This window comes from Coccinella septempunctata, chromosome 5, assembly GCF_907165205.1.
Source record: "Coccinella septempunctata chromosome 5, icCocSept1.1, whole genome shotgun sequence".
Taxonomy (NCBI): domain Eukaryota; kingdom Metazoa; phylum Arthropoda; class Insecta; order Coleoptera; family Coccinellidae; genus Coccinella; species Coccinella septempunctata.
In genome coordinates this window covers 25275962-25301145 of record NC_058193.1, presented here as the reverse complement: position 1 = coordinate 25301145, position 25184 = coordinate 25275962, and the positions used below count along the sequence as shown (strand labels likewise).

Below are 25184 nucleotides of genomic sequence, written 5' to 3'. Positions count from 1 at the left end.
ACAATTTATTTTCACGATATTCTCAAAAATTCAGATCCAGGATCAGTCACGAATGATTGTACAGATATGTAGTACTTTCTTTGGATATCTGATTCAATATTCGAAATAATATGTCCTAATATATTAAGTGATACAGGCTTTTTCATGAATTTTATCAAAAACTTCCTTCAGACACTTGATCTTCGAGGATTCTCTTGAAAATTTCAAATGAGTGTGTTTTTCGCGATATTGATTTCATTTTGATGCAATCAAATCTTCGATTCTGCTACCATCTCTTTGAGTCATTCGGAAAACAAGAGTTCTCAAAGATGAAAATTCGAGAATGAGAATTTCTATCATTTGACGCTTGCTTCTTTTCTTAACTTGAGGAGAAATTTTTTTGAAAAACTATAGAGGAAAAAATACCAAAAATCCTCTTTTCCAGGTGAAATAAGATAATAAATCTTAAGCAATAAGCTGCACCTTATTTCACCTGGAAGAGTAGATTTTTGGTTTTTTTTCCTCTACAGTTTTTCAAGAAAATTTCTCCTCAATTTAAGAAAAGAAGCAAGCATCAAACGATAGAAATTTTCATCGAAATATTTTATGTACCATATTTGTGTAATTTCACACCATGAAAAAAAAGGCTGTTTTATAGAATGTGAAAAATATAATTTCCTCATTCCAGACCTCCGCTGTCAACAATTTATAATAAGTGATTGTTATTTATTATCTTAAACTCATTTCTTGAAATTTTCTTATAAATCCATTGAGGCGTGTTAGAGTTATAAAGATTTCGAGTTTTTGATAAAATACATATCTCTCAAACGAATATAGTTAGGATATGTTTATAACCCTGATTTGAGCTCACCAAAATATCCTCAATCTGCAATGAGAACCCATTCGTGGAACATCCTGTATATATATTTGAACCTGATGTCTACATGATTGATTAATAAATAATATATCAGAATGAAAAATAATTTTTTTAACCACCCTGTGTACGAGTAGATACTTTTTACCGTCCTCATAGTAAATAATTTCTTCTCCAAACAATTTCCGTCAGCGTAATTATAAGTCAAAGTCGACCATGTGCGATATTTGTCAATAAACATTTGAGATTCTTTCCCTGGATAAACAAATAAGATGTCACATGATTCTGAAATTTAATTCAGCGTTAATAAAATGCTGTGTGTCAATGCGCAATTTTTGTTTGATCGAACTCATATTTTCACACGCCATGACATCAGACATATTGGGAACCTTAAAAATAAAGGGCAAATATTAGCTCTGATTCTCGTTTGAAAAAATCGACCATTGTGATTGAAGTAGGTACCTCTTTAATAAACACATTTGAATTTATAGTGAAGTGCTGGAAACTGAAATTAATATTTCCAACATATCGTCGAACTAATTGAACTATCAAATTAATCACAACAACTTGCTCTAATTGAATTTATTTCGAGAAAAAGCCGCTATTGCTACGATTCTGAATTTTCATCAATTATATCAGTGCATCATCTAATCAATATATTATGTCATACACCCTCTACAAGTTTTCGATGTCCGATTTTTCAATAGTTATAGTTGGGGAGCACAAGAGGGAAATTAGGGATTGAGTCGAGAGTGTCAGTTTAATACAAGAGGAGATACCTTGGACCCTATAGGCCTGCCGCAGACATGCAACTTTTCAGTTGCGCAACAGTTTGATTGCAAGCGGTTCGAGGGCGCACACAAAGGCAATCGCTGCAACTTTTCAGTTGCATGTCTGCGCTGCCCCATATGAATGCATTGTACTCACTTCTGCAACTAAACAGTTGCGCAACTAAAAATTGCATGTCTGCGGCAGTCCTTAGAGTACCTGTACCAAGAATTAGATCTGTACATAGGCGGAATTGTCTAGGACAGAGCGTGTTAGATTGAAATACAGGGTGATTCGAAACTCGAGACGAAAAATGAAGGGACATATAAAGACTGATTTTCTTGATTAAACGTAAAAAAAACTTTTGGCCGATGAGGCTTCGTTTCCGAGTTTTTGAACATTAATGTTTCTGTATGCAACCAATTAAATTTTTTGAATTACAGTAAGCCTAGAAATAAATGAGATGAATGTCACCTGGTGACAGCACACTTATTGTTTGCCAATTCAAAAGTTGATTTGCTGGTTTAGTCCTTCTGTTAAACATGCAGTTTTCAAACGAAGAATATGCAGATGTTATTTTTGTGGACGGTTTTTCTGATGGCAATGTCGGTACTTGGAGTTTTTGGAAAACAATCTCGATAATTTGTTGAACGATTTTCCTTTGGATTTGGTATACAATCGTATGGTATCAGCACGATGGAGCACCACCTCATGTTGGACGAAATGTTGTCGCCTGGTTAAAACAAAATTTCAATGGTAGATGGATTGGTCGGCGTGGTCAGTTGCTATAGCCAACGAGATCACCTGATTTGAATCCTTTGCATTATTTTGTATGGGGACATTTGAAACAACAAGTTTACGCAGTGGAAATTGATGATAAAGAACAATTAATGGAACGAATCATTAATGCAGTCAAAATAGGTAAAACATGCAATTAGAGTACAATTCCCTTATTCTGCGTTGCCAAGCATGCATCGGTGCTAATGTGCTAATGATTCAATTTTTTCTGTATTTTTATTAATTTTATTAAATTTAAAATTTTATTTTACTTTTTTTATCAAGAATAGCAGCCTGTATACGTTCCTCAATTTTTCGCCTCGAGTTCTGAATCACCCTGTATATGTGGTTACTTACAGGTTGAAAAGTATACATTCTCTTAATCTGACAATTTAAGCGTGACGAAAATGTATGGGAGGGCACCAAACTTGCAAAAAAAAAAACGTCACGTGTACATTCTCGAGTGAGGTGGCTTTTTTTCTTATTTTGAAGCTAATGATTTACGAATAGCGGAAAAATATATAATCTGATAGTTTCAGCAAACCGAAATAAAAAATATTGACCATAAAGGTCACGATAAGTTTTTTTGAATTATATCCTGAGCTTCAAATCGTTTTCATATTCATCCTAGAAGTTATTCTACAAATTTCGACCGAAAGAATTTTTTTTACGTTTTTAAGATATTATATGGCGATGAATTTACATCAGACCATGTGTCTACATTGATCTTGGATCTTGCCCTTTAGCATGTATGGCTAAGCTCCTCGAGCTCATCACCCTTTAGGGCGAAATGGGTTAAATATTTGAAATTGAATCAGACAAAAGTTGACGCTTTTTTGGACCGCTGGGATCCTGCGTCACGTCCGAATTATCAGTCTCTTGAAAAGAAGCTTCTTTTGGGTCCAACTAACATATCCTCTGAAAATCTGTGACATTCGAAAAAAAAATTTGTTTTCACGAAGCAAACTGTCAGATTAACATGAATTTGTCATCAGAGACACGTGAGTTATATAATGTATAGTACCGGGATATGGCACCCGGTACTTTCACGTGCGAATAACTAAATTTATTCGACAGATAAGTCTTATTCTTAGGATAAGTAAAAATGCAGTCTTTTCACTCTCAGATAGTGTTATTCATCAAATAAATCTGTCATTGAAACTCGTTAATAAGTTTTTATTTGTCATAGATCGAATGTCGATACGTCATTATCGGTTGAATTTTTCAGTTTCTTGATGTATGATTGTTCTTTGTGTGATTTTCTAGTTGGAATTATGACAATTTCTACAATGCGGTGTCTTATTTTACATTGATCAGTGAAAAGTAGTATACCGTGTTTTCATAGAATTGTTATTCGTCAAATAATTTCATCTGAAAGCACCGAAATAAGGTATCCTTCAGATAGGAAATTATTTGACAGATACTTATTGACATTGAATTAAATTTATTCGAAGGTGAAAGTACCTTAATCTGACACGACTGAGTCTGTACACCTGACAATTTTTTTTTACTTTGAAAACGTGCAGACGCTTTCCCCACAGCTGAAACTGCATACATCATAGAACAAAATTTTTCTTTCTACCATCTAATCTTCAAAGTCCACTAGGTCTCCACGACACTCGATTAAATCCCGATGTAGCAACGTGGGCTCCCCAAGTATTACAGTAATAGAAATTTCTGTTTTGAAATTAGCAGAGCAACCTCAAACAAAAACTCCAACACCAATTAGGGATACCAAGTACGTGGGCATCAGAGCATTCAATATGAAACTACTGTGCATATTTTTCAACGGATAGGGACCGTGTCGCTATAGCACTCGGGACAAACAAAAAATCCGCAATACGAACGCTTCATTTATTCGTCATTCGTCAAAAATTGAAAACGGGAGAGTGTCATAAAGAAACATTCGTCAGTGAACGAATAATAGGTACCCACTCTATTTCGGTGGGTCATATGCAAATCCATAATTTTCCGTCAATGTGGTTCCATGTTTTATGCGCTTCACTTTCGCCCCTGATGAGTTTCCACATTCCTCTCTCGGGGGTAGATTATCCACGGCTTTTTTACAACGAGGCCAAATCCCTAGTGCCTGAAGTGAAAAAGTAGACGTGATGATCTGCGAATCGTTTTCTATATCTACAACACAAAACAGGGTGTTTCTTGTCCGAAAACATTTAGAGCTCCTGTACTTCTTGAAAGAAAATGGGGTAAAATTATGCACCCCTTCTGAAATATGGGGTTTCAGAACTGGACAGTTTTTTCGCGTTTTCATGGATAAACTTATTTTCTTTCATTATTCTAAACGAAAAATACCGTCATCCGACGAATGCTCTTCTCAAAAGAGAATAGCGGGATAACCCTATTTTTGGACAAAAGACCAAAACGTTAGAAAAGTTCCCATTTATGACCCCATATCCCAAAAGAGGTGAATATTGGACCCCATGTTGCTCCATGAAATGAATTTATTAGGAATAAATTCAAGGAACATATTTCTTTGTCAGGATAAGCAAGGTTTAGTTTTTCAGACATATCTATAGAGTGGTTTTTGTGTTGTCGTCTGTTCACACAAAAAAGTAAGTACGCGATAATTTGCATTTGATGGGGGTCGTACAATACTTCGAGAAGAGCTGCTTTAATCTCTTTATCGTTCCTTGAGTAGGAATAGCGAATATTGGGCTCATGGAAGGCTGATTTATCACTAAATACTTATCTATAAATGATCATTCATTCGAATCATTCCCCATGATAGAAATGAAACAATTACCGCAGAAAACACATGAGACTCTTCGTGAACACGGCTATTATCAACCACAACCAAAATGATACACTGAATCATCAGTGAAATTATATTTAACCATTCAGAACCCATAGGGTCCGATGTTGTGGTTGACCTAGCACAAACGTAAACACTAAGGTAATACCACTCTTGCATGTTAACCAAAAGGATCTAAAGTGGTAAATTTTCATTTACCAGCAGTGATGATTAACAAAATAGAGGTCATAAATTTCTATTTATCTCCAATGATATTTATATTCTCACAAGAGTTAATCAGCAGTAGGTGCTTTTCAAATTGAAAGATGATGATCTATTGAACATAAAATACGTCATTTTGATGTCTCCTAGATTATGTAATGTAACCGATTTTCAGATTGAGGTTTCTGTCACGTATGAGAAATAAAAAAAATCTAAAATCCTCCTTATGAATACTGTATCTTAATTGAAAATTTTTGAAGATTATTCACGTGCCATAATATGCGTGCAGGATTCCTGTATTAGTTACAGAAGCCATGAGCCATGAGATTAGAATTACCACATTCTTGGGGCATAATTTGACAGTAGAGCCATCTGGAGTTGTATTTTTTTCACAAGGCTTGCCCCTCATTGAATCGGTTGTTTCCACGAGAATAGATAATTTTTTAAACCTTCAGGGTACAATATTGAGGCAATTTATTCTTTCTATGATAGTCTATAAAAATGAGAATATGGTAAAAAACGAAACTTTGCAAAGAAGTGTATGTACTACTACTACTGCAACAGCAGCTAGCCCTGAAGCCTGAAGATTTTCTGTAATTTATCCCGCTTTATACAAGGTGTCTGTAAACAATGCGAAGGACTTGGGAGATGATTCCTCGATGAAAATAAGCAGGGGTAGTTCCTATAATTTTTTTTCGAAATCGAAATCCCTTCCAAGAAACAGCCTTTGGAATGCGATGAGGAATTGACAGTTTTAATTTTTTTACGGGTTATAAAAATCACTGAGTCATAAAACTATACATAATATGACACTAAGTAGATGTTACCCACACAATTGTTTTTAGATCTCTTCAACTTTATTATTAAGGGTTGAAAATAACCCGACAAAATCTTCGTATATTTCCTTCTGAACCCTTATTCGATGAAATGGAATGGAAACTGCTCAAAACTGCTTTTAAGTTTTTATTCATTCCGAGAAAAGTATCGCCTGCATCGAAATTTTGTAAAAGACTGTTTTCTCCAGAATTGAATGGGAAAGCATTAAAGAATTTTTTTCTCGAGAATCTATCCCACGAAAACAATTTTTGAAGGGGTTGTTATTTTCAACCCCTAATAATAAAGTTATGAGTTCTAAAAAAATTGTATGAGTAACATCTACTAAGTGCTTCATATTTTGTATAGTTTTATGACTCAGTGTTTTTTTGGAACCGGTAAATAAAATTAAAAACTGTCAACTCCTCATCCCCTTCGGAAGGCTGTATCTTGGAAGGGAGGTCGATTTCGAAAAAAATTTATAGGAACTACCCCTGCTTATTTTCATCGAGGAATCCTTCGCATTTGTGTACAGACACCCTGTATAATATGTGTTACAAATTTTAGCAAATTCTAAATTCACTGCAGGCGGTCACTGTTTCTTGGCTTTCTAGTAGTTTCATCTATTCAATACCCATGTGATATTAATTATTAATTGATGGTGAAATATTTCGATTTTTTTAGTTTTTCATGGATTTCATTCTGTATTTAAGAAATACTTGCTTTGAGGACGGAAAAACCAAAAAAAAAGTAAATTACCGTTTTTTAATTGCCTTCTATATAAATTATTTCTTCATATAATTCCTTGCGTATCATAGAATCCAGTTTTGTCTGATGCAATTTCTTAGGCGTTTCACCGTTTTTGAGATAGAGAGCTGAAACCTATACTTACATGTCAAATCGGAAATAGAATTGTCCGTGCCTGTCGACAGTTTATTTTATGGTTTTGTCTGTTGAGTGCATCTGAGAGACATATGCATCGTGGGCTTCCCTACTACAATCATTATTCATGATTTTACTCTCAAGTAATGTAAACGTTCTTCATTTCTTCAGAAATTGCTCTCAAAGTAACCGAAACTGAGTTCGCTAAATGCAGTTCTGCCGTGTTTAGAACGGATAAAATTGCAGTTGCGAAAATCAAGGAATGAAATTTCTTTCCTGTTCCGAGTCCAGTGAAAATCAATGTGGAGTATTGGGAAGGTGAAATTCCATTATTCAATTATGCCGAATGGAAATAAAACGAGACAGCCTTGATTTAGTTAATACACCTTCTCGTCTCCTCAGTAGTTGAGAAGAAATCTCCAATTCAATATATTGAACCATGAGAATTACCTACATAAAGATTTATGCAGATTAATTGAGTTTTATTCGAGGAAAAGGACTTGAGAATAGAATAACCTCAAAAACCCCATGTAAAAAATTGATTCTCAAATAATCAAAGAATTTTTCAACCAACTCCGAAATCAAAAAATCTGGGTACTTGAATGAAGTCATGCTGACATCAGTGACATCATTATTATATTGATAATGATTATTTTATTGGTCATTATGAAACTCAGACGTGCTGGTTGCTATTTGATCGATGCATATTTTTATTGATAAGTCCTTTTGAAGAGATTCGATAAAACTTGAGGATAATCAGGAACAATATATTTGCTTCAAAATCGCCATAAAGTTATGTATCTTTTTAAAAATATAGGAACTACGAAAAATATATCAGCTAATAACTATGGTTACTGGCATGAATTCGAACGTTTTCCAATCCTCCCTCGCGACTGCTTGATAATCACAATATGCAAAGTGAGAGTTTGTAGCAACTCACTTGAGAGTGAGTAATCGAAATGCGAAAAGTAATCGAATTGGACTTCGTTTCGTGGTCTATACTTATTTAAACATCGTAGAATCGTAGTGTCTTAGTAAAAGCCCTTCTCTTTCAGTTAATCGAATAAAGGGACCATCAATTCGTTCAATTTCGTCGAGTTGGGAGTTGTGTTGCTCTGACGAAGACAAATAAGACCGAAACCATGGTCAATACCTATTTTTCCTTAACGTGATGGAAACATTTTCTTATATTTATATCCATGAAAGTTATGTATTAAAATTAATTTTCATTTCTGAGTTCCACACAATAGCCAATCCCAGTCACCGTCGCCTATTCTGTTTCCAAACAAACATCAGTGCACAAGGACTCCGTGGCGCAACGGTAGCGCGTCTGACTCCAGATCAGAAGGTTGCGTGTTCAAATCACGTCGGGGTCAAATAATTTTACACAAATCAGAGTTTCGCATACAGTTTACACTGTATCCGAAGAAAATAACCGTGATGGAACATTGATACTTGATATTCTGTGATTGCAGGTGTTTTTAGCCTCTAGGTACTGCACCATATAAAATGGAGTGTTGAATTCGTCCACATGAACTGTTGAGTTAGCGTTCAGATTTTGCAATATAATTATTAGCATCGATTATAGTTTTAACCGACGCGCGACGCCGACGTTTAAAAAGCATTCATTGAGGACTCTTATTTTATAAATCGAAAAAAAAATATATATATTCTTTTGATATAGAGCATTACAATCTTGAACACCAAACAATAATTATAGCATGTGTATGAGATACAGTTTTAGCAGAGGTACTTAGTGGGAATATCGAGTATACTTCATTCACTTTTTTTTAGCAGTCGGTTGGCCATGGAAATTTGACACATTTCACTCTGTATAGTACGAAAATGTGGAGTTATGAAGCTTGTCAAAACATTTTTGGGTTTTAAATCAACGCTATGTTGCCCTTTCTACGTAAAAGTTTCTGTTATTAGATACGTTTTTTATCACAATGTCGAATCTCTTCGGAAAATATGCGACGAACATAATTGAAGTTTATACAAACTGATTGAAGTCATACCAAATCCAGTTATTTGCATGGAAAATACAAGAGATCAGTATAATATCATAATATGCACTAGCTTGAGGAGAGTTAATGTTTGTTATCTTCTTTGGCTTATGCTTACATCATTTGTAGATTTCAAAAATATTAACTCGAAGATGAAATGCATATGATGCAGTGGTTGGGAATGGGTATCTCCCGAAGAAATCAACAGATAATTACAAGAATGTTAAATTCTTCAACAAAAATCATCTTGCATCAATATAAGTAAAATGAATTGAAGGAAGTTTCAAGTTAAGATGAACCTTCGAACAAAAATTTCACATGAATAAACCAGAAACAGGGCAACTTGCGCGTATTTGTGGCTATTCATCTTAATACATTGATGTAATAATAATAATTATAGGTATTTATTAGTACCTTAAGACATTTACATTGTATAGGACAAGTCAAATGAAAAATAGAAAAATCCATTTTAGGGAACTTATTCTCCGCTGACATTTATCGAAAATTCTGTAGTAAACTTTTCGCATTAATTCACTCAAACATAAAATTCTCAAATGCCACCACTTTTTTGGGTCTCCCAATAGAAGGAAATTCTTTGTCATCCTCTTCATTCACAATATTTCTGATTGTGGAAATATTTAGCTGAAATATAAGTCGTTTAGATTTAGATGAAACATTATATAAATTATCTTACATTGAATACTTATGTTCGATACCGTCTGACTTATTGTGGATTTTAGAATATCAGGGTATAACTATTTGAATGAGCGGACCTGAATGCTAAATAGCACTTCCTGAAACCCTGTCTCTTTTTTCAATCACTTTCGGCATTTTCGTAATAAAAATTGATATTAGTTGTGGCAACGGCGTTATGACATTAACGACATTTCATGAGTGCCAACCTAACGTCGTTCTAGTTACAAAAACTTGAGAAAATTATTTCATGACCAACCGACTGCTAAAATAAATTTGAATGAAGTATAGTTGGTATTTCAGCGACTTCAACATCGAGTACTGTATTCCTATGTTGCTCTAACTATTCAGTCTTCTCCACAAGCACTTTCGTTATTCTTTTTCAAGAAACACGTATCGTTCAAAGAAAGAATGTAGAGACTGATGATCAACAAAAAGAAAAAAACAACAATGTTGAACACATGATGAAAAACATGAACAACATTGCTTTCCTAGTGATGTGAATCTCACGCATAACCGGTAGTTATGCAGTTATCGAGTTACGATTCAATTGGATCGAATTCACATCAGGTCATAACTCCGAAACCATCGAGCATACGCATATTTTCGAACAGATTTTGAATTTTTTCATTTACATCCGGTAATCCAAAAGTCCGATTCCTGATTAATATCGAGAACTTGACTTCTCGCTGTAAAATGGTCCAAAATCTTATGACCCCGACGTGATTTGAACAAGCAACCTTCTGATCTGGAGTCAGACGCCAAGTCAAAGTCAAGTCAAAAATAGTTTATTGAATGTTCATGTGTACAATTTGTGATATTCACAACTAGCAATTCATTTTTACAACAGTAGTTCCTACTTTATGTATCCACTACAATTCATTTAATATGTGAACTAATTCTATTGACAGTTGGTGATATTTCTTTTTTTATGGTATCATAAGGTTGATAAAGTCACAATTCAATTGTTACAGGAAAAATAAAAATAAAAAAAACCTGTTCGAAGTAATTCTGAATAAATTAAACTAAGTACAAGTGGGTATGGGATGTAAGACTATATACAAATGGGTATGGGATATAAAATTATGTACAACTGGGTTCAAGGAATATGGGTAGGAATTGGTAGGGTAAGGGGTGGGTGCTCTGTGGATTAATATTATTAATCCGCGTTTTCGTAATTTTTTTGAGAACATCGTTCACACGACCCAGGTTTTCGTAAAATTTAATTGAAATTTAGTCCATGAATTGACGAATGGTGGGAATTTCAGTGATTGCATGGAGTTCGTTAATGCGGGTGTATCTATTCTGGCCTGTGATTAAACGTAGGCATCTATTTTGAAAAAGTCAGACGGAGTCAGAGGAGTCAGACGCGCTACCGTTGCGCCACGGAGTCTGTATGTACAGATAGGTCCGAAAGTCTGCAATTGTAGACTTTCGGACCATTCTCCGATAAATGCACCAATTGGTGCATTCATTTCAAGCATGGGTAGAAGATCGGAATTCTGATACAAGGGTCTTTAGTAATTTCGCCCGAGGAATCGAATTGTCTCATCAGATTTTTGGTCCGATGGGGCCCTATACGAGATATAAGGCCCAACTTTGAATTTCAAATTCAAAGCCATCTTTTTTATTGCACATTCGGATTCAGCGGCAAATTTTTCAGCCGAAATGGTTAAAACCAAAAAAATTTTTGTCCATTTTTGGGTCCAATGCAGCGCCTGAATAATTATGACGCATATTAATTACAAGTGGTTTACTTTAGGCCAGAATAAAACATATCCCATCACACTTGAATTGAATCCTGTAACAGCCAAAAACCTCAGTACTACATTTTTTGGGCCCCCTGCTCTGAATGATTCCGACGCTCCCGGATTTTTGAATAAAAAATGTTGCATGAGGCCCAAAAATGGACGAAAAATTTTTTGGTTTTAACCAATTCGGATGTAAAATTTCACGCTGAATCCGAATTTGCAATAAAAAAGATGGTTTGCATTAGAAATTCAAATTTGGCTTCACATATCATATAAGGCCCCATCAGGCCCAAAATCTGATTTGACAATTCTTGGGCCCTATGCAGCATTTTTTGTTCAAAATATGAAGGAAATACTGAGGATTTTCGCTGTTACAGGGTTTAATTGAAGTGTGATGAGATATGTTTTATTCTGATCCTAAGTGAAACATTTTAGACTAATATGCGTCTGAATTATTCAGTCAGTCCAATTATGTCACGACAAAGATGTTTTCAGAGAAACAGGAACAGGTCAGTTTCTATTCGTAGGGGGACATACATATTTTGAGCAGAGTTTTAAGCCGAAATCTTCTGAACCTTAGATGTCGGAGCTATCACCCCTAAATTCTAAATAGGGAATAGGGGGTGAGCTATACCTCAATTGAAAGATCACTTGACCGTCTAGATGAATACTATGGTTTGCAAATTTTTATGAGTCCTTGAAGTAGTTGCAGGGGCTGACAATTTGAAAACTTTCCAGGACAATTATGTAGGGTTGGCTATACCTCAATTGGAAGACAATAGCAGTATGTAGCAGGACATATTGTCTTCCAATTGAGGTTTAGCTCACCCTCTATTCCCTATGACCTAGATTTGAGGAGATTTCGGCTTACAATTTTGCTCAAAATATGTCGCCCTCCCTTAAAAAACTGACCTGCTCCAGTTTTTTCTTTGAAAACATCCTTGTCGGGACATAATTGGCCTGGCAAGTTTTCAAATTGTCGCCTCCTGTAACTGCTTCGAGGACCCAATGAAAATTTGCAAACCATAGTATTCATGTAGAGGGACAAGTGATCTCTCAATTGAAGTAAATATCAACCTATTCCCTATTAAGAATTTAGGGGTGATGACCCCTATTTCGGCTTACAATTCTGCTCAAAATATGCCCCCCTCCGAATAAAATTGACATGGTCGGGCATTTTCTTCGAAAACATCCTTGTCGGAATATAATTGGCCTAGAAAGTTTTTAAAATGTCACCCTGTATACAGACTCCGTGGCGCAACGGTAGCGCGTCTGACTCCAGATCAGAAGGTTGCGTGTTCAAATCACGTCGGGGTCATAGCATTTTGGACCATATTCCAGCGAGAAGTAGACTTCTTGAATATAATCAGAAAAGTTTACAAACCCTGGGTATAAATCCAGTGCATAGAGAAAGGTCTCTTGTCTCTGATCCAGTGGAAGTGTGGTTTGTACCACAGATAAATCAATATGTTCGTTATTCAAAAAATCACCGTGGAATAAAAATTTTGGTGGCGATTTTAGGGCGCATAATATCTAAGCCCAGATGAGATTATTATTTCTTTCGTCATTTTTTGTCTTATCAACACTATCAGTTCCCTGATGAAGGGATTGAGATGAGGAAGATGGTTAGGATTTTTTTTTTTAATTTGATAAATTCAAAACTGGTGTTTGGAAGTTTCAATATATTCAAATGACAAAAATCTACTTTTCATGTTTGAAAAAAATTAAAAGACAAATCAGGAAAAAATTGGTTATAAATGCAAAATGCACAAAAAAGAATTATGATTTTGGGCCACCGTCAATAAATGTTATTTTCGTGAAAAGAAAATATTAAACATTACGTTTTATTATGGCTTTTTATTTATATTGTTTTAATGTTGAAGTAACTTCTATTTTTGAAAGATGTTTCAAACAGCAAATGAGTTTAGCGGTAAACAGAGTTATACCTCGCATATATTTTCTCATTCTGTAAAATTCTTTTCATAGAAAGTTCTAACTAAGTCCGGTAAAAATAGCGTGTACCTGCATATTAATCGCTATAACGTGGCAAATGCGGGGTGGATGGGGTGTACTCAAATTCAATGACTACCATCTAGACCCTAGGGCATCAGACATAATATAGCCTAGGGGGCTCTAAGACTTAAATATATTTGTCAAAAAGATTTCAATTTCTTGCTCATCCTAGTCGTCTCATTTACCATTTATTCAACTAATATCGTTGATTGACTTAGTTTCCAATATTATTATCTTTGATATTATTATTGAAGAATCCTATGTAAAACTTTATACTCACCCCACATACTGATACAGTCTGCAGAGAGTCGAAAGCTTCGGCTTTGGAGGATACATTCTTCAACCGCACCGGTTTCCTGTTGTTTAAAACAGGACAACCGCCTGTAGAATTCGATTCCATTTTATTATTCTCATGAACTGCGGGAACTCTACTCGAATTTTTTCCTTTTGCGAACTCCGGACATAGTGTATTTTTAACTTTCGAAAAAAGATCCAGGATGACGACTCTGCAAAACTACGGGAGGAAAGAGACGATGCTGATTTGGAAGAATGGTCTTATCTGAGATAAAGAAGAGGATGGTGTTCACCTGAAACATAAAAATGAAAATATAGCTTTAAAATATAAAAAATTATGTTATTTGAACAATGTTTGAATCATTGAAATATTGGCTGGCTGCGAATAAATTCAAGAATGTGAAAAGAAATTGTTTGCTATTCAGAATTCAGGTCCGTTCATTCAAATAATAGGTACCTAACCCTCATATTCTATATCTACAATAATATATGTCAGACGGTAGCGAACATATTCAATGTTAGTGAATTTATATAATGTTTCATCTGAATTTAAACGATTTATATTTAAGCTGAAAGTTTTCACAATCGGAAAGATTGTGAATGAAGAGGATGACAAAGAATTACCTTCTATTGGTAGACCCAAAAATGTGGTGGCATTTGAGAAAAGTTACTGAATGTTATCGTAGAATAAGAAAATTAATTTTTCAATTTTTATTTGATTTATTTATTTTTATTTTTATTTATTGACAATAAATATATAATTATTACTGTTATATAAGTATTAAAAATAAACATCTATAAATACGAGCCAGTTGTCTTGTTAATTGTTCATTCATGAGGAATTTTTGTTTAAAGGTTAAGTTCCTCTTGCCTTGAAACTTCTTTTAATTATTTTGACTTTCATTGATGCAAAATGATTTTAGTGGAAGAATATAACATTCTTATGATTATCCGTTAATTCCTTCGATAGATACCATTTCCCAACCACTCCATCATATGCATTTCACTTTGGGGTTGATTTTCTTGAAATCTACAACTGATGTAACGTATTTTAACCTTTAGCCAAAGAAGATAACCATCATTAACTCTCCTCAAGCTACTGCATATTATGTGTCAATATTTTAAACTACATTTTCCGAAGTTTTTCGATATTGTGATAATATTACATAATTACGTAATTACTGAGACTTGTACGTAGAACAGACAACATAGCGGCGATTCAAAACCGAAAATGTTTTGACCAGCGTCATAACCTCACAATTTTGTACTATACAGAGTGGAATGTGCCAAATTTCCATGGCCAACCGAGTGCTAAGATAAAAGTGAATGGAGTATAGTTTCATATATTTTCAGTTATATCTGATTTTCGCATTGATGTGACAGCAATGGCTGAGTCAACTTTCTCAATTGTCTCAATTGTGATTGGTGACACTAAACAACCATCTCACTTCAGTTTTTGGACAACAAAAAATATTTATTTCCCATTTCATGTACCTATGTTCCAAATGTCTCTCGGACCACCTGAAGAGTGATCCCAAAGCTTTCTAGGTGGAGAAACATGAAAATTCGATGAACTCGATCAAGGCTGAGTTATGAGAAAAAAAAATTTCCACAATTTTTGTTTTATTTCACGAGTATTTATCGGTCTCATCATAGTTACTGTTTAAACTTCTGGAATCCCAACTTTTTGATGGTCAGAGCCAACAGTATTCAGAAGTTGTTTTCAAGGGGATCTGAGAAAAACTTCGGATATTGATTTTCCTCCAACATAATTCTTAAATTGAAATCAATCGAGGAAATCGGAATACGAAACCAATTGTTAATAGTACGTTCTAAAGGCAAATTGTCATGATTGAAAAACACATTATCATAAAAACACAGTCTATACAAATGCAATGGTAATCCTGTGAAGGAGAATGATGAATTTTTAATCTTGAGGCGGGAATAAAAATGAACATATATTTCGCGTACAATAATGGGATTCTCTTATGAATGCGATAAAAGTTCGTAGATCCATTATGTGCATGCAAAACGGAGTTTACATGACTGATCGAATTAGTTTTGGAGTGTCATAACAACGAGAGATACCAAGGTTCGTATCTAGAAATATCCAGTTCTCTGTGATGTGTTAACGAATTTTCAATTATCACTTGTCGAGAATCCTGTTTGATTATTATGAAAATTAAGCCATTATTCGGAAATTAGCATTTTCTCCTAGTCTCATGTAGAAACTTTTATATTCGAGGGTCACGCACCTTTGGAATATCCGTAAAAATTTCTAAACTTCTAAAAATCAGCTAATAAATGTGGTTTCGGCTGAAATAAATTCTTTCTTGCTGAATTATAAAAAGCTTTCACCAGAATGTTTGTGAGCTCGATAATTTATTCACTTTACAAGAGAGATTTCATTGAATGAGCTTCCAATAATTTATATTAGGTACCAAGCAACCTACCGAAAAAAAATTGTGGCAGAGTCATACAATTAATTTTGTTCCTCACAGACACTTCCTGGCGCGTAAGGAAATTGGCTGATTTTCCATCAAGAATTTTACAACGAGAGTTTCGAACTCTCCGATATCGGCGCAATTTTCTGTGGTTAATTAATAGGGTGGCTTCGTAAAAATTCATGGATAAATTTGTTCCCTGAAAAAGTTGGAGCTGTCGGCAATGAACTGATAGGCTAATGAAGCGTAATCGATGGCTTTATCTCGAAACTTTTTCTGATATATGCAAAAAATTTCCTGCGAAATCAATGCAGGACCTTCAAGGCAAGAACTGACGGGTATTAAATACAGGGGGAACTCGGATAACTGCTGTGATGTGAATTAATCTGGAAGTTATGAATAAACCACACATTTTCCTTTCTTTTCCCTGAAAAACCATTGGGTTATTTCAACATAAGCGATAGCGTGCTTTTCGAAAGTTTTCTGATTTTCTCAACATTTTAGGTATATGTAAATATTTGAATATTTTTCAAAATTTATTGAACAGTACCTATCAAAAGTAACCCACAACAGACATTCGAAGAATTCTAGAAAGGAACCATGAATATTCGGAAGTTCAATAGTAACAATGTTCATGTTTCATCCCCCGCCCTATCCATTTTTTTGTTTTAGTGTATGAAAAATGTTCGGTACAAAAGTTTCAAATTCATAACGAATTTTTCTGATACTATAGGTATGCAGGGTGAGTCTTTGACTTGTACAAATATTTGAACATTAGATTCCCGAGGTCAGAAAAACACTTCTTTCCTATTCCAATTGTTCCAATTCGGCCCTGATAAAAAGATATAGCAATTTTGAGTTATCATAGTGAGCTGTGCCACCCCTGGAAAAACAACATTACCTTCAGAACATGTAAGCAGATGCTGTGACAGCAAATTACTCGAAAACGGCGTATTATACGAGAAAATATGAGGAAGTTTTACAAAACGTTCAAATGTTCATTAGATTGCATCCAACTTAGTTTAAAGAGTTGGGTTTTTTGAATTTTTTATATTTTTACGTAATGGCCTTAATGAGGAGACTTGAAGACGAGGGTGATATCTTGTGTTCGAAAAAGATTAATCAAATAAATGAAAAACTATATTCCGAAATTTATTTCATTCGACAAAACTGTTTTTGAGTTGGAACTATATAAAAATAACATTTTTTATGGTTTTTCAACAGGCTTTTTTTTTTAAGACGAGCCGATTCGTTAAAAATGGTAAGGCAAAAAAGTGTTTCATTTGACCTCAAAAATCTACTGTTGATAGGTTTGTACCATTCAAAGACCCATTCTGTATAATTATAAAATAAAACTTTTTTCAAATTCATTGTGACACAAAAATGTTAGAGGGGTCATTGAGAATTAATCATGGAATTAAAACTCAATCGCCCTTTACATTTGATGAATATCATTCTGCCCCCATAATATAAAAAAGGTTCCTGAAGTTTGCACTATTCAATATACTTATTTCATAATTTCAAGATTAATTGGGTTCAATATAACTAACTTTCTGATCAGCATATAAATATCTCCTGGGAGTCATTTCGACTAAAATAATTATTTATTTCAAACTATACACGTACTAAGCATACCCACTGCTATTATTCTTCATTTGTTAAGGAACGTAAATTTTCTACAGAAGCCAGCACCTTTCCATTTATAATTAGTTCAACCCTAACTCTTCCATAAGTTAGAAGACCAGAAGGGTAAAACAACGTTGCATCCTCAGAGAAAATCTCGTAGTTTGAAAGGGTTTCCTTAAGCAGGTGAGAAGGGTGCTATACAAAGTTGTGACTAACAGTGACTTCCACGGGTATTAGGTAAAAAGGTGAGAGGGAAAGGGGCTCATTTATATTGAAGTTAATTTCTGGGATTTAGCTGAAGGGGTCAATACCCCTTACAATCAGTATAAGGCCAACTACATAAAACATTGTCCATACAAAAATAATATTCGTTAAATAGTAATGATTCAGTGAGAAATTATTCAATAAACAGAAAAAATATTAAAAATATTTAAGTAATACACAGGAAATTGTTCAATAAACAGAAAAAAAGTGAAGAGTAACGAGGAAAATTCAAACCTTCGGTATTTACTATTCCGTAAAAAATGTTTGCATGTTGACAACAAGACAGAAATGTTCAGATTTATTACTAGCAAAATTGCTCTTTCAGAATATTTATCACGTTTGCATCTACGGTTACTCTTATTGAGAGATAAACGACTCGAAAGCTGGCCTTAAAAATTCTTCAAGATCGAACTGTAGCACCTAGATGGATGAAATTCTCAGATTTATCACTAGAAGAATTGCTGTTTCAGAATGTATATCACATTTTTATCTACGCTTACTTTTATTGAGAGATAAACGATTCGAAAGCTGACCTTCGAAAAATCCTGAAAAAGATGTGTTCAGATAAAACTTTCGTCAAGACCGAACGGTTGCGCCGAAATAGATGAAATTCTCAGATTTATTACTAGAAGATTTGCTCTTTCAGAATAGGTATCACAATTCCATCTACGGTCACTTTTATTGAGAGATGAACGACTCGAATGCTGACCTTCGAAAAGTCCTATAAAACTTGGCTTCAGTTAAAAATTCGTCAAGAACGAACGGTTGCGCCGAGATGGATGAAATTCTAAGATTTATTACAAAAAGAGTTGCTCTTTCAGAATATGTATCCCATTTCCATCTACGGTTACTTTTATTGAGAGAAACGACTCAAAAGCTGACCTTCGAAAAATCCTGAAAAAGTTGGGTTCAGTTAAACATTCGTCAAGACCGAAATAGATGAAATTCTCAGATTTATTACTAGAAAAGTTGATCTTTTGAAATATGTATCACATTTCCATCTACGGTTACTTTTTTTGAGAGATAAACGACTCGAAATCTGACCTTCGGAAAATCCTGAAAAAGATGGGTTCAGTTAAAAATTCGCCAAGACCGAACGGTTGAGCCGAGATGGATGAAATTTTCAGATTTATTACAAGAAGAGTTGCTGTTTCAGAATATGTATCACATCTGCATCTACGGTTACTTTGACCTCCGAAAAATCCTGAAAAACAGGGTTCATCGTTTGAGAAATATGGAAAAATAAGATTTTTCGGTGCATTTTCTGGGCAGGTCACCCAAATTGCGAAAACGATGGTTAATATCGTTTGCCTAACGTTAGTCCAATTTTGTCCACCCAATTGTTTCATTTGTCCACCCACAGAACCATAGAAATCAATCTCTGAAACTTTCGGAAAGTGTGAAACAAGAACCTCAAATGCGAAATTTGAAACCAAAATTTCAGGATAGTTTGTCCATCGTAGGTCCATGATAGTCCTTCTTTTTTTTTCATTTATCCAGAAAGTTTTGTTTCAAAATTCGCCAGCTTCACATAGCTCCACGAGCTGGATTTGATGATAGTTGAATCGATTGAAATTGATTGAGTGCTGATCAATCCGGGGCATCCATCAATCCTCAAAAGAATTTTTCACCCTATCGGCCCAATGTATCCTGTGAATAAATTGGGACAGATGACGAAATCATCACATACATAATTCAGGATTTCGGTGCTATGCATCACCAACTACACCTACATGAGCCATCCCAGCTGTTAGTAATATCCACTGAACGAATATGTATGTATATCTATTCTGTTGCATTCATTAGTTAATCCGAGCCTTAGAACAATTTGTCATTCAGTTAATCTGAACATATTTCATTTTAACTAGGGGTAAGTAAACTACCATAAGCCGGTTGAGCGTAAGCTTATGCAAATGCAATGGAAATCTACGTAAAACTACCAGAAAATTATACCGTTCTGGTAGGTAGAAAAATCTCTTCATTCGCAGAAGTCATAAATTATACACCAGCGAGAGGGTTTCATCAGTGTTGGGTTCACAAAAATCCTTTAATTCACCTCCGGTTTAAAGACTCACAACGGTAGGCCGAACTGAAATTGAATAAAAAAATCTGAAATTCACATGCAATGCGAATCCTTGTATGTATACGCAAAATTAATTAATTTTAGACTGGCGCCACCCAAAATGCCCAAAGACCATAACTTGGTCAACTTTCGAGATAATTTAACGAGCGCAAGTTCAAATTGTAGATCTTCATAAAGTCTTACGAAAAAATTGAGTTCGATTTTTTTTCAAGATGGCGTTGCAAAATGGCCGTCAATTGAAAATTGATTTTCTGGGCGGTTTTTCTTGAGACGCATGTACGTACTAAAATAAAATTTATCCTTCATTGGGGAATTCTATTCTATTCGGTTATGCTGAGATGGATGAAATTTTCAGATTTATTACTAGAAGAGTTGCTCTTTCAAAATATGTATCACATTTCCATCCAAGGTTACTTTCATTGAGAGATAAATGACTCGAAAGCTGACCTTCAAAAAATCCTGAAAAAGATGGGTTCGGTTAAAGATTCATCAAGATCGGACGGTCGCACCTAGATGGATGAAATTCTCAGATTTATTTCTAGAAGAGTTGCTCTTTCAGAATACGTATCACATTTCCATCTACGGTTACTTCTTGTTTTTCTTGGGACCATGTAGGTACTAAAGCAAATTTTATCCTTCATTGGGCAATTTTATTCGCTTTCATCTAACATGTTATACAGGTTTCATTGAGAAATGCCCATAGAATCAGGATAGATGGAGGACACTGCTTCTAAATCACCTTTATTTTATGGGTCTACCATTATTTGTAACCAGGGGCTAATTTTCTCCATTTTTAAAGATTAAGTATAACTTATAAAAGATCCTGTACATTTTTGTGATATTTAATTCTTATGTTCTTTGTCAGGACTGCTATCGATTAACATGATGAAAAGAGTCTGATTTCGGTTCCGGTTCTAAAAAATTTAATGAGTATGTTTCGAGTCGTAGAAACATCCTGTACATCAATATTTCGAAATTTCATTGACACATTTGAAAGTGCAGAAAAAAAAAGTAGAATTGAATGTATTTGGAAAACTATACGTTTATAGTGCGATCTTGAATGGAATTGAATAACCAACTTGGGGTGAAAAAAATGATTGTGAATTATCAGGACTTGAATATTTTCACCCCATCAAAATAACTTCCTTCGACAAATAGTTATGATGAAAAGTAGAAAACGAACTACCTATAATAGACTCGTGGTTCTTAATTCAAAGAGTCTCATTCTTGTGCAGCCTCAACGTAAAGAATAGATCAAACAACTCCTCTCACAGAGAAGTTTTTCCCATTCACTATTCTTGGTAGGTACGAAGTTGTTAACGTGAAAGTCTCGTTGTTAGCGTTGTAATTACTCACTTCACTAATTCAGCCATCTATCTCACTTCTTGCATTGCCATCTGATTACCAATCGTGAAATACGTGTCATGATGTCCTGAGATTGAGGGAAGATATGGAATATTTCATATCTAATACTGTTAAAATATGACAGTTGATTTGTTCGAATTCAGAACGAATAAGAACGGAAATTTTTATATTTCAAGACTCAGGGTTTGGTTCATTAATAATTGTTGTTTATTTTCAAATTATAATATGACTGATGAAAATATTATGACTTTAGACTTGCGCCTTTGACACTCCTCTCCAGAGGAACATTCACTCATCCCAAATAACTTCTGGGGTATATCAAGGATCAAGGATTAAGGTCTGTTGGAGACTATCCGGATTATAATGTTTTCGTCCAACTGAAGTTTCCTCGAATTCTCTTAGTTTTTTCGGCATCAGGCCTGCAGATGAAATGGCAATAGGGATGTTCTTGATATCTTTCAACTTGTGAGAACCGTGCGATCCCAGTATTCATCATCATCATCATCATTGCTGTATCCCGTTACCGGGAATGAATCTACAAAAAGACCAAACAAGGGAAAACAAAAGTGCGGACAGACTTATAATTTTTCAGAGCTAATTGCGACTGTGTGCCCTCCTGTGACTGTAGAGACCCAACCGTGACCTACAGATCCTACCACATTCCGGGCATGGATAGTCACCAACCAGATCTGGCCGCCACTGTATCCTTCTCGAGTCTCCATTATAACTGTGTACCAAAGATCCCAGTAGAACTTGCGATGATCATTTTCCAATACAGCATCCGGATGGTAATTGTATTAAAGAACCTTTTTTAACCCTAGAAGTTGGTATTTCAGTGCAAATTCGTGGTGTAAAATCTTGGTAACAGCATCATGTCTATTCTTATACTCCGTGCCCGCGAATTCTGGCATCCACCGGCAGTAATGCATGCTTGTCGGCATATTTCATATTGTTCTTTGTAGGAATCACCTACTGGATGGCAATGATGAGGCCTCTGTCTCAGCAAACAACCTTCCGGAAGTCAACCAATAGTTCGAAGAAGATAAGTCGATGTAATCATGGTTGACCTCGTTCTGGTGCCTTCCATGCAAATGTTAACACATCAGATTCTGCATTTTGCCCTCTGTAGAGTGTTCGACGGTTTCCAAGTGGTCCTTCTGCATCTTTTTAGGAGTAGAACTATCAGCTTCATGGACTACTCGATGAAGTTCTGATGAAGCAGCCTTGTTCAGGAAATATTCTCGAAGTCCTTCAATTTCCTGAGACATTTGGTTGGACAAATTAAGAATTCTTCTACCCCAAAGTGTCGTGGCAGCTCTGTTTGTTCTGTTGAGCTTTTGGGGTGAGGTTTTTGTTATTTAGACTAGTTCTCGTTATCCTTAATCCTTAATCTTCGAGTGAACTCCTCCATCAATTTTCCCTTCATCTGGGTCTGATTGATCCCTGATCCGTCTAGATTGTTTGATCGCTTGTTACATGTACGTATCTCCTTCCTTCAATGCTTTGAACGAAATAAAATTCTACAATTAATGAACATCATTTCCTGAAATAAAAATTGATTATGCTCACACTCTACCCACAGCATTCCGCATGGTAAACTTCCCCTTGTATTTGATAATTTCCCGGCTACACTTTCTCTCTTTACATTTTCTTCGTATCACATACAATTTCTCCAGTGCACTGCTACTGCTTAGATAAGGCAGAAGGACCGTTTTCTCTCCGATATTTGATCATTACGTACCAAAGTATACAAATAGATTTCGTCGAACAGCTAATCAAGTCCTACGAAAGCGCATGCAAGCGAAAGCTGACATAACAAATGATTCTACAATATTTGCTCATCTCGAAGTAACTCAGACAATTCGGTCCGTATTTTCAGGCAATCACCGTGAAGGAAAGTTTCAAAACTTATCGCAAAGAAATAACATCGAATAAATCTTCTTTTCGATTCATTTAAGTACATTCATTAAAAGTTATGGTATACCTAAGTTGAGGACAAAAGATTCGTGATTTACATCAATTAGCTAAAATTGTTAAATTGCAAAAATTTAGAGGGGAAATATGCAATAATGAATTGTTGGTCCATTTTATCAAAAGTGTTTGAAGTTCTCCATAAATATATCGAAAGAAAAATTAACATCTCTTTCATGTACTCATTCCTGAGCTCATGTCAGAAAATGTTAACCACCTATATGCTTCCAATTGTACCAGACACCTCTGTAATATTGCCAAATGAAATTATACAATCAATGACGAAGCCAGAGGCGAAGAAATCACCTTAAATTAAAAACTTTTTAATAATCCAGTAGGCTAATCAAGTTTTGCATGAAATTATTCTTTATTTAATTTTATTTTCTAATTTCATATTATTATTATTCTTACGATATGCAATATGTGTCCTGTTTCACTAAAACAGAATGAAAAACTCAGAATTTGATGTTTCGGTCTATTCTGCAGTAACTTGCAAAATGACCTTTCAAATTTTTTTCAAAAATAAGGAATTGTGGTTGAAATACTAAGGGTTGAAGCCATTCTGTTTTGAATTTTATCTATATATAAGTTCATTCCTCGATTATTCAGTTTTCAAGAGACCAACCTGTATGTTCTATGTATGGTATGCTGAGTAAATTTTCGGATTCAAGAAAAATTTATGACTGAATTTCCCCGAAAATTGTTTCATCCTCTATGTAGGATCGTGTTTCATCTACCCAAAATGCCAATCTGAATTCTGAACTGATCTCGTTTCTTCATTCGAGACCAATTAGCGTATAGATTGTTCTGAAATTCATAGCTTCACTTCACGTTCTTGAACGAGTCCAATTTATATGCAAAATTGTTAATGAACCAGAACAGATATGTATGTAGTAGTGCTCTTTAGTGGAAAAAATTCAAGGGATTTACTCTAGATATGGCAGTAGTTTTCAAACTGTAATATGATAAATATTGAAGGCATAAAAATATTGAAGTAAAAACTGAATTACATTCTTTCCCCAACATAAGTTGTTTAACGTCAAATTTATTTTTCTTTCGAATTAAGTTAGAAAAATATTTCTCAGGTTTTGAAAATAATTTTTAGCGTTATACTCGACGCTAAACAAATCGACTCTATGGTCAGAATCATCCTCATTTCGAAAAAAATTTCCAACGAAATAATGAATCGAAAAATGTATCACGTTCGTGAATTCAAATCCAACATTTTTTCGTCCAGTCTGTATCACCTCACGAACGATACCGCATACATAAACTCACGATTCTCAGGATCCCCCTGTCGTCCTTAAGGTAAGAAATTCAAACAATAAAAGAAAATATTATGATTGGTGAGCGCGCGACTAGAAAACTCCTCCAGAATGCCCTTGTAAGTTCAATATTATTTTTATATTGGAATTCCTGAAGGGAGTGCCGGCTTGTTTTGAAACGATATCGGACATTTCGAATTTCGTCACGTAGAAAAGAACCAAGGAATATATTCGAGAAAGGTGTAATTTGATCAAGAATATTCACAAGGCGGGAATGAGACGAAAGCCTAGCTGAGATAAGAGAAGACCATAATTCAGTCTCCTCACTTTTGAACTGGGTTT

General features: G+C 34.8%; 2 protein-coding genes and 2 non-coding genes across 4 annotated transcripts in view; 3 read left to right on the top strand and 1 right to left on the bottom strand.

Moving 5' to 3' along the window:
• Window positions 1-25184, bottom strand: part of LOC123313082 (nitric oxide synthase) — a 158577-nt gene that overhangs the window by 124702 nt on the left and 8691 nt on the right. Inside the window, exon 2 of the mRNA XM_044897783.1 lies at window positions 13811-14117. Coding sequence (XP_044753718.1) covers window positions 13811-13930 — 120 coding nt within the window. The 5' untranslated portion in view covers window positions 13931-14117. The remainder of the gene's footprint in view (window positions 1-13810; window positions 14118-25184) is intronic.
• Window positions 8372-8443, top strand: Trnaw-cca. Its single transcript has one exon. It is a non-coding gene; the product is annotated as a tRNA-Trp (tRNA).
• Window positions 12764-12835, top strand: Trnaw-cca. Its single transcript has one exon. It is a non-coding gene; the product is annotated as a tRNA-Trp (tRNA).
• LOC123313081 overlaps window positions 15823-25184 on the top strand; it is a 52695-nt gene continuing 43333 nt past the window's right edge. Inside the window, exon 1 of the mRNA XM_044897779.1 lies at window positions 15823-15916. The gene's annotated coding sequence lies outside the window, so the exon portion shown is untranslated. The remainder of the gene's footprint in view (window positions 15917-25184) is intronic.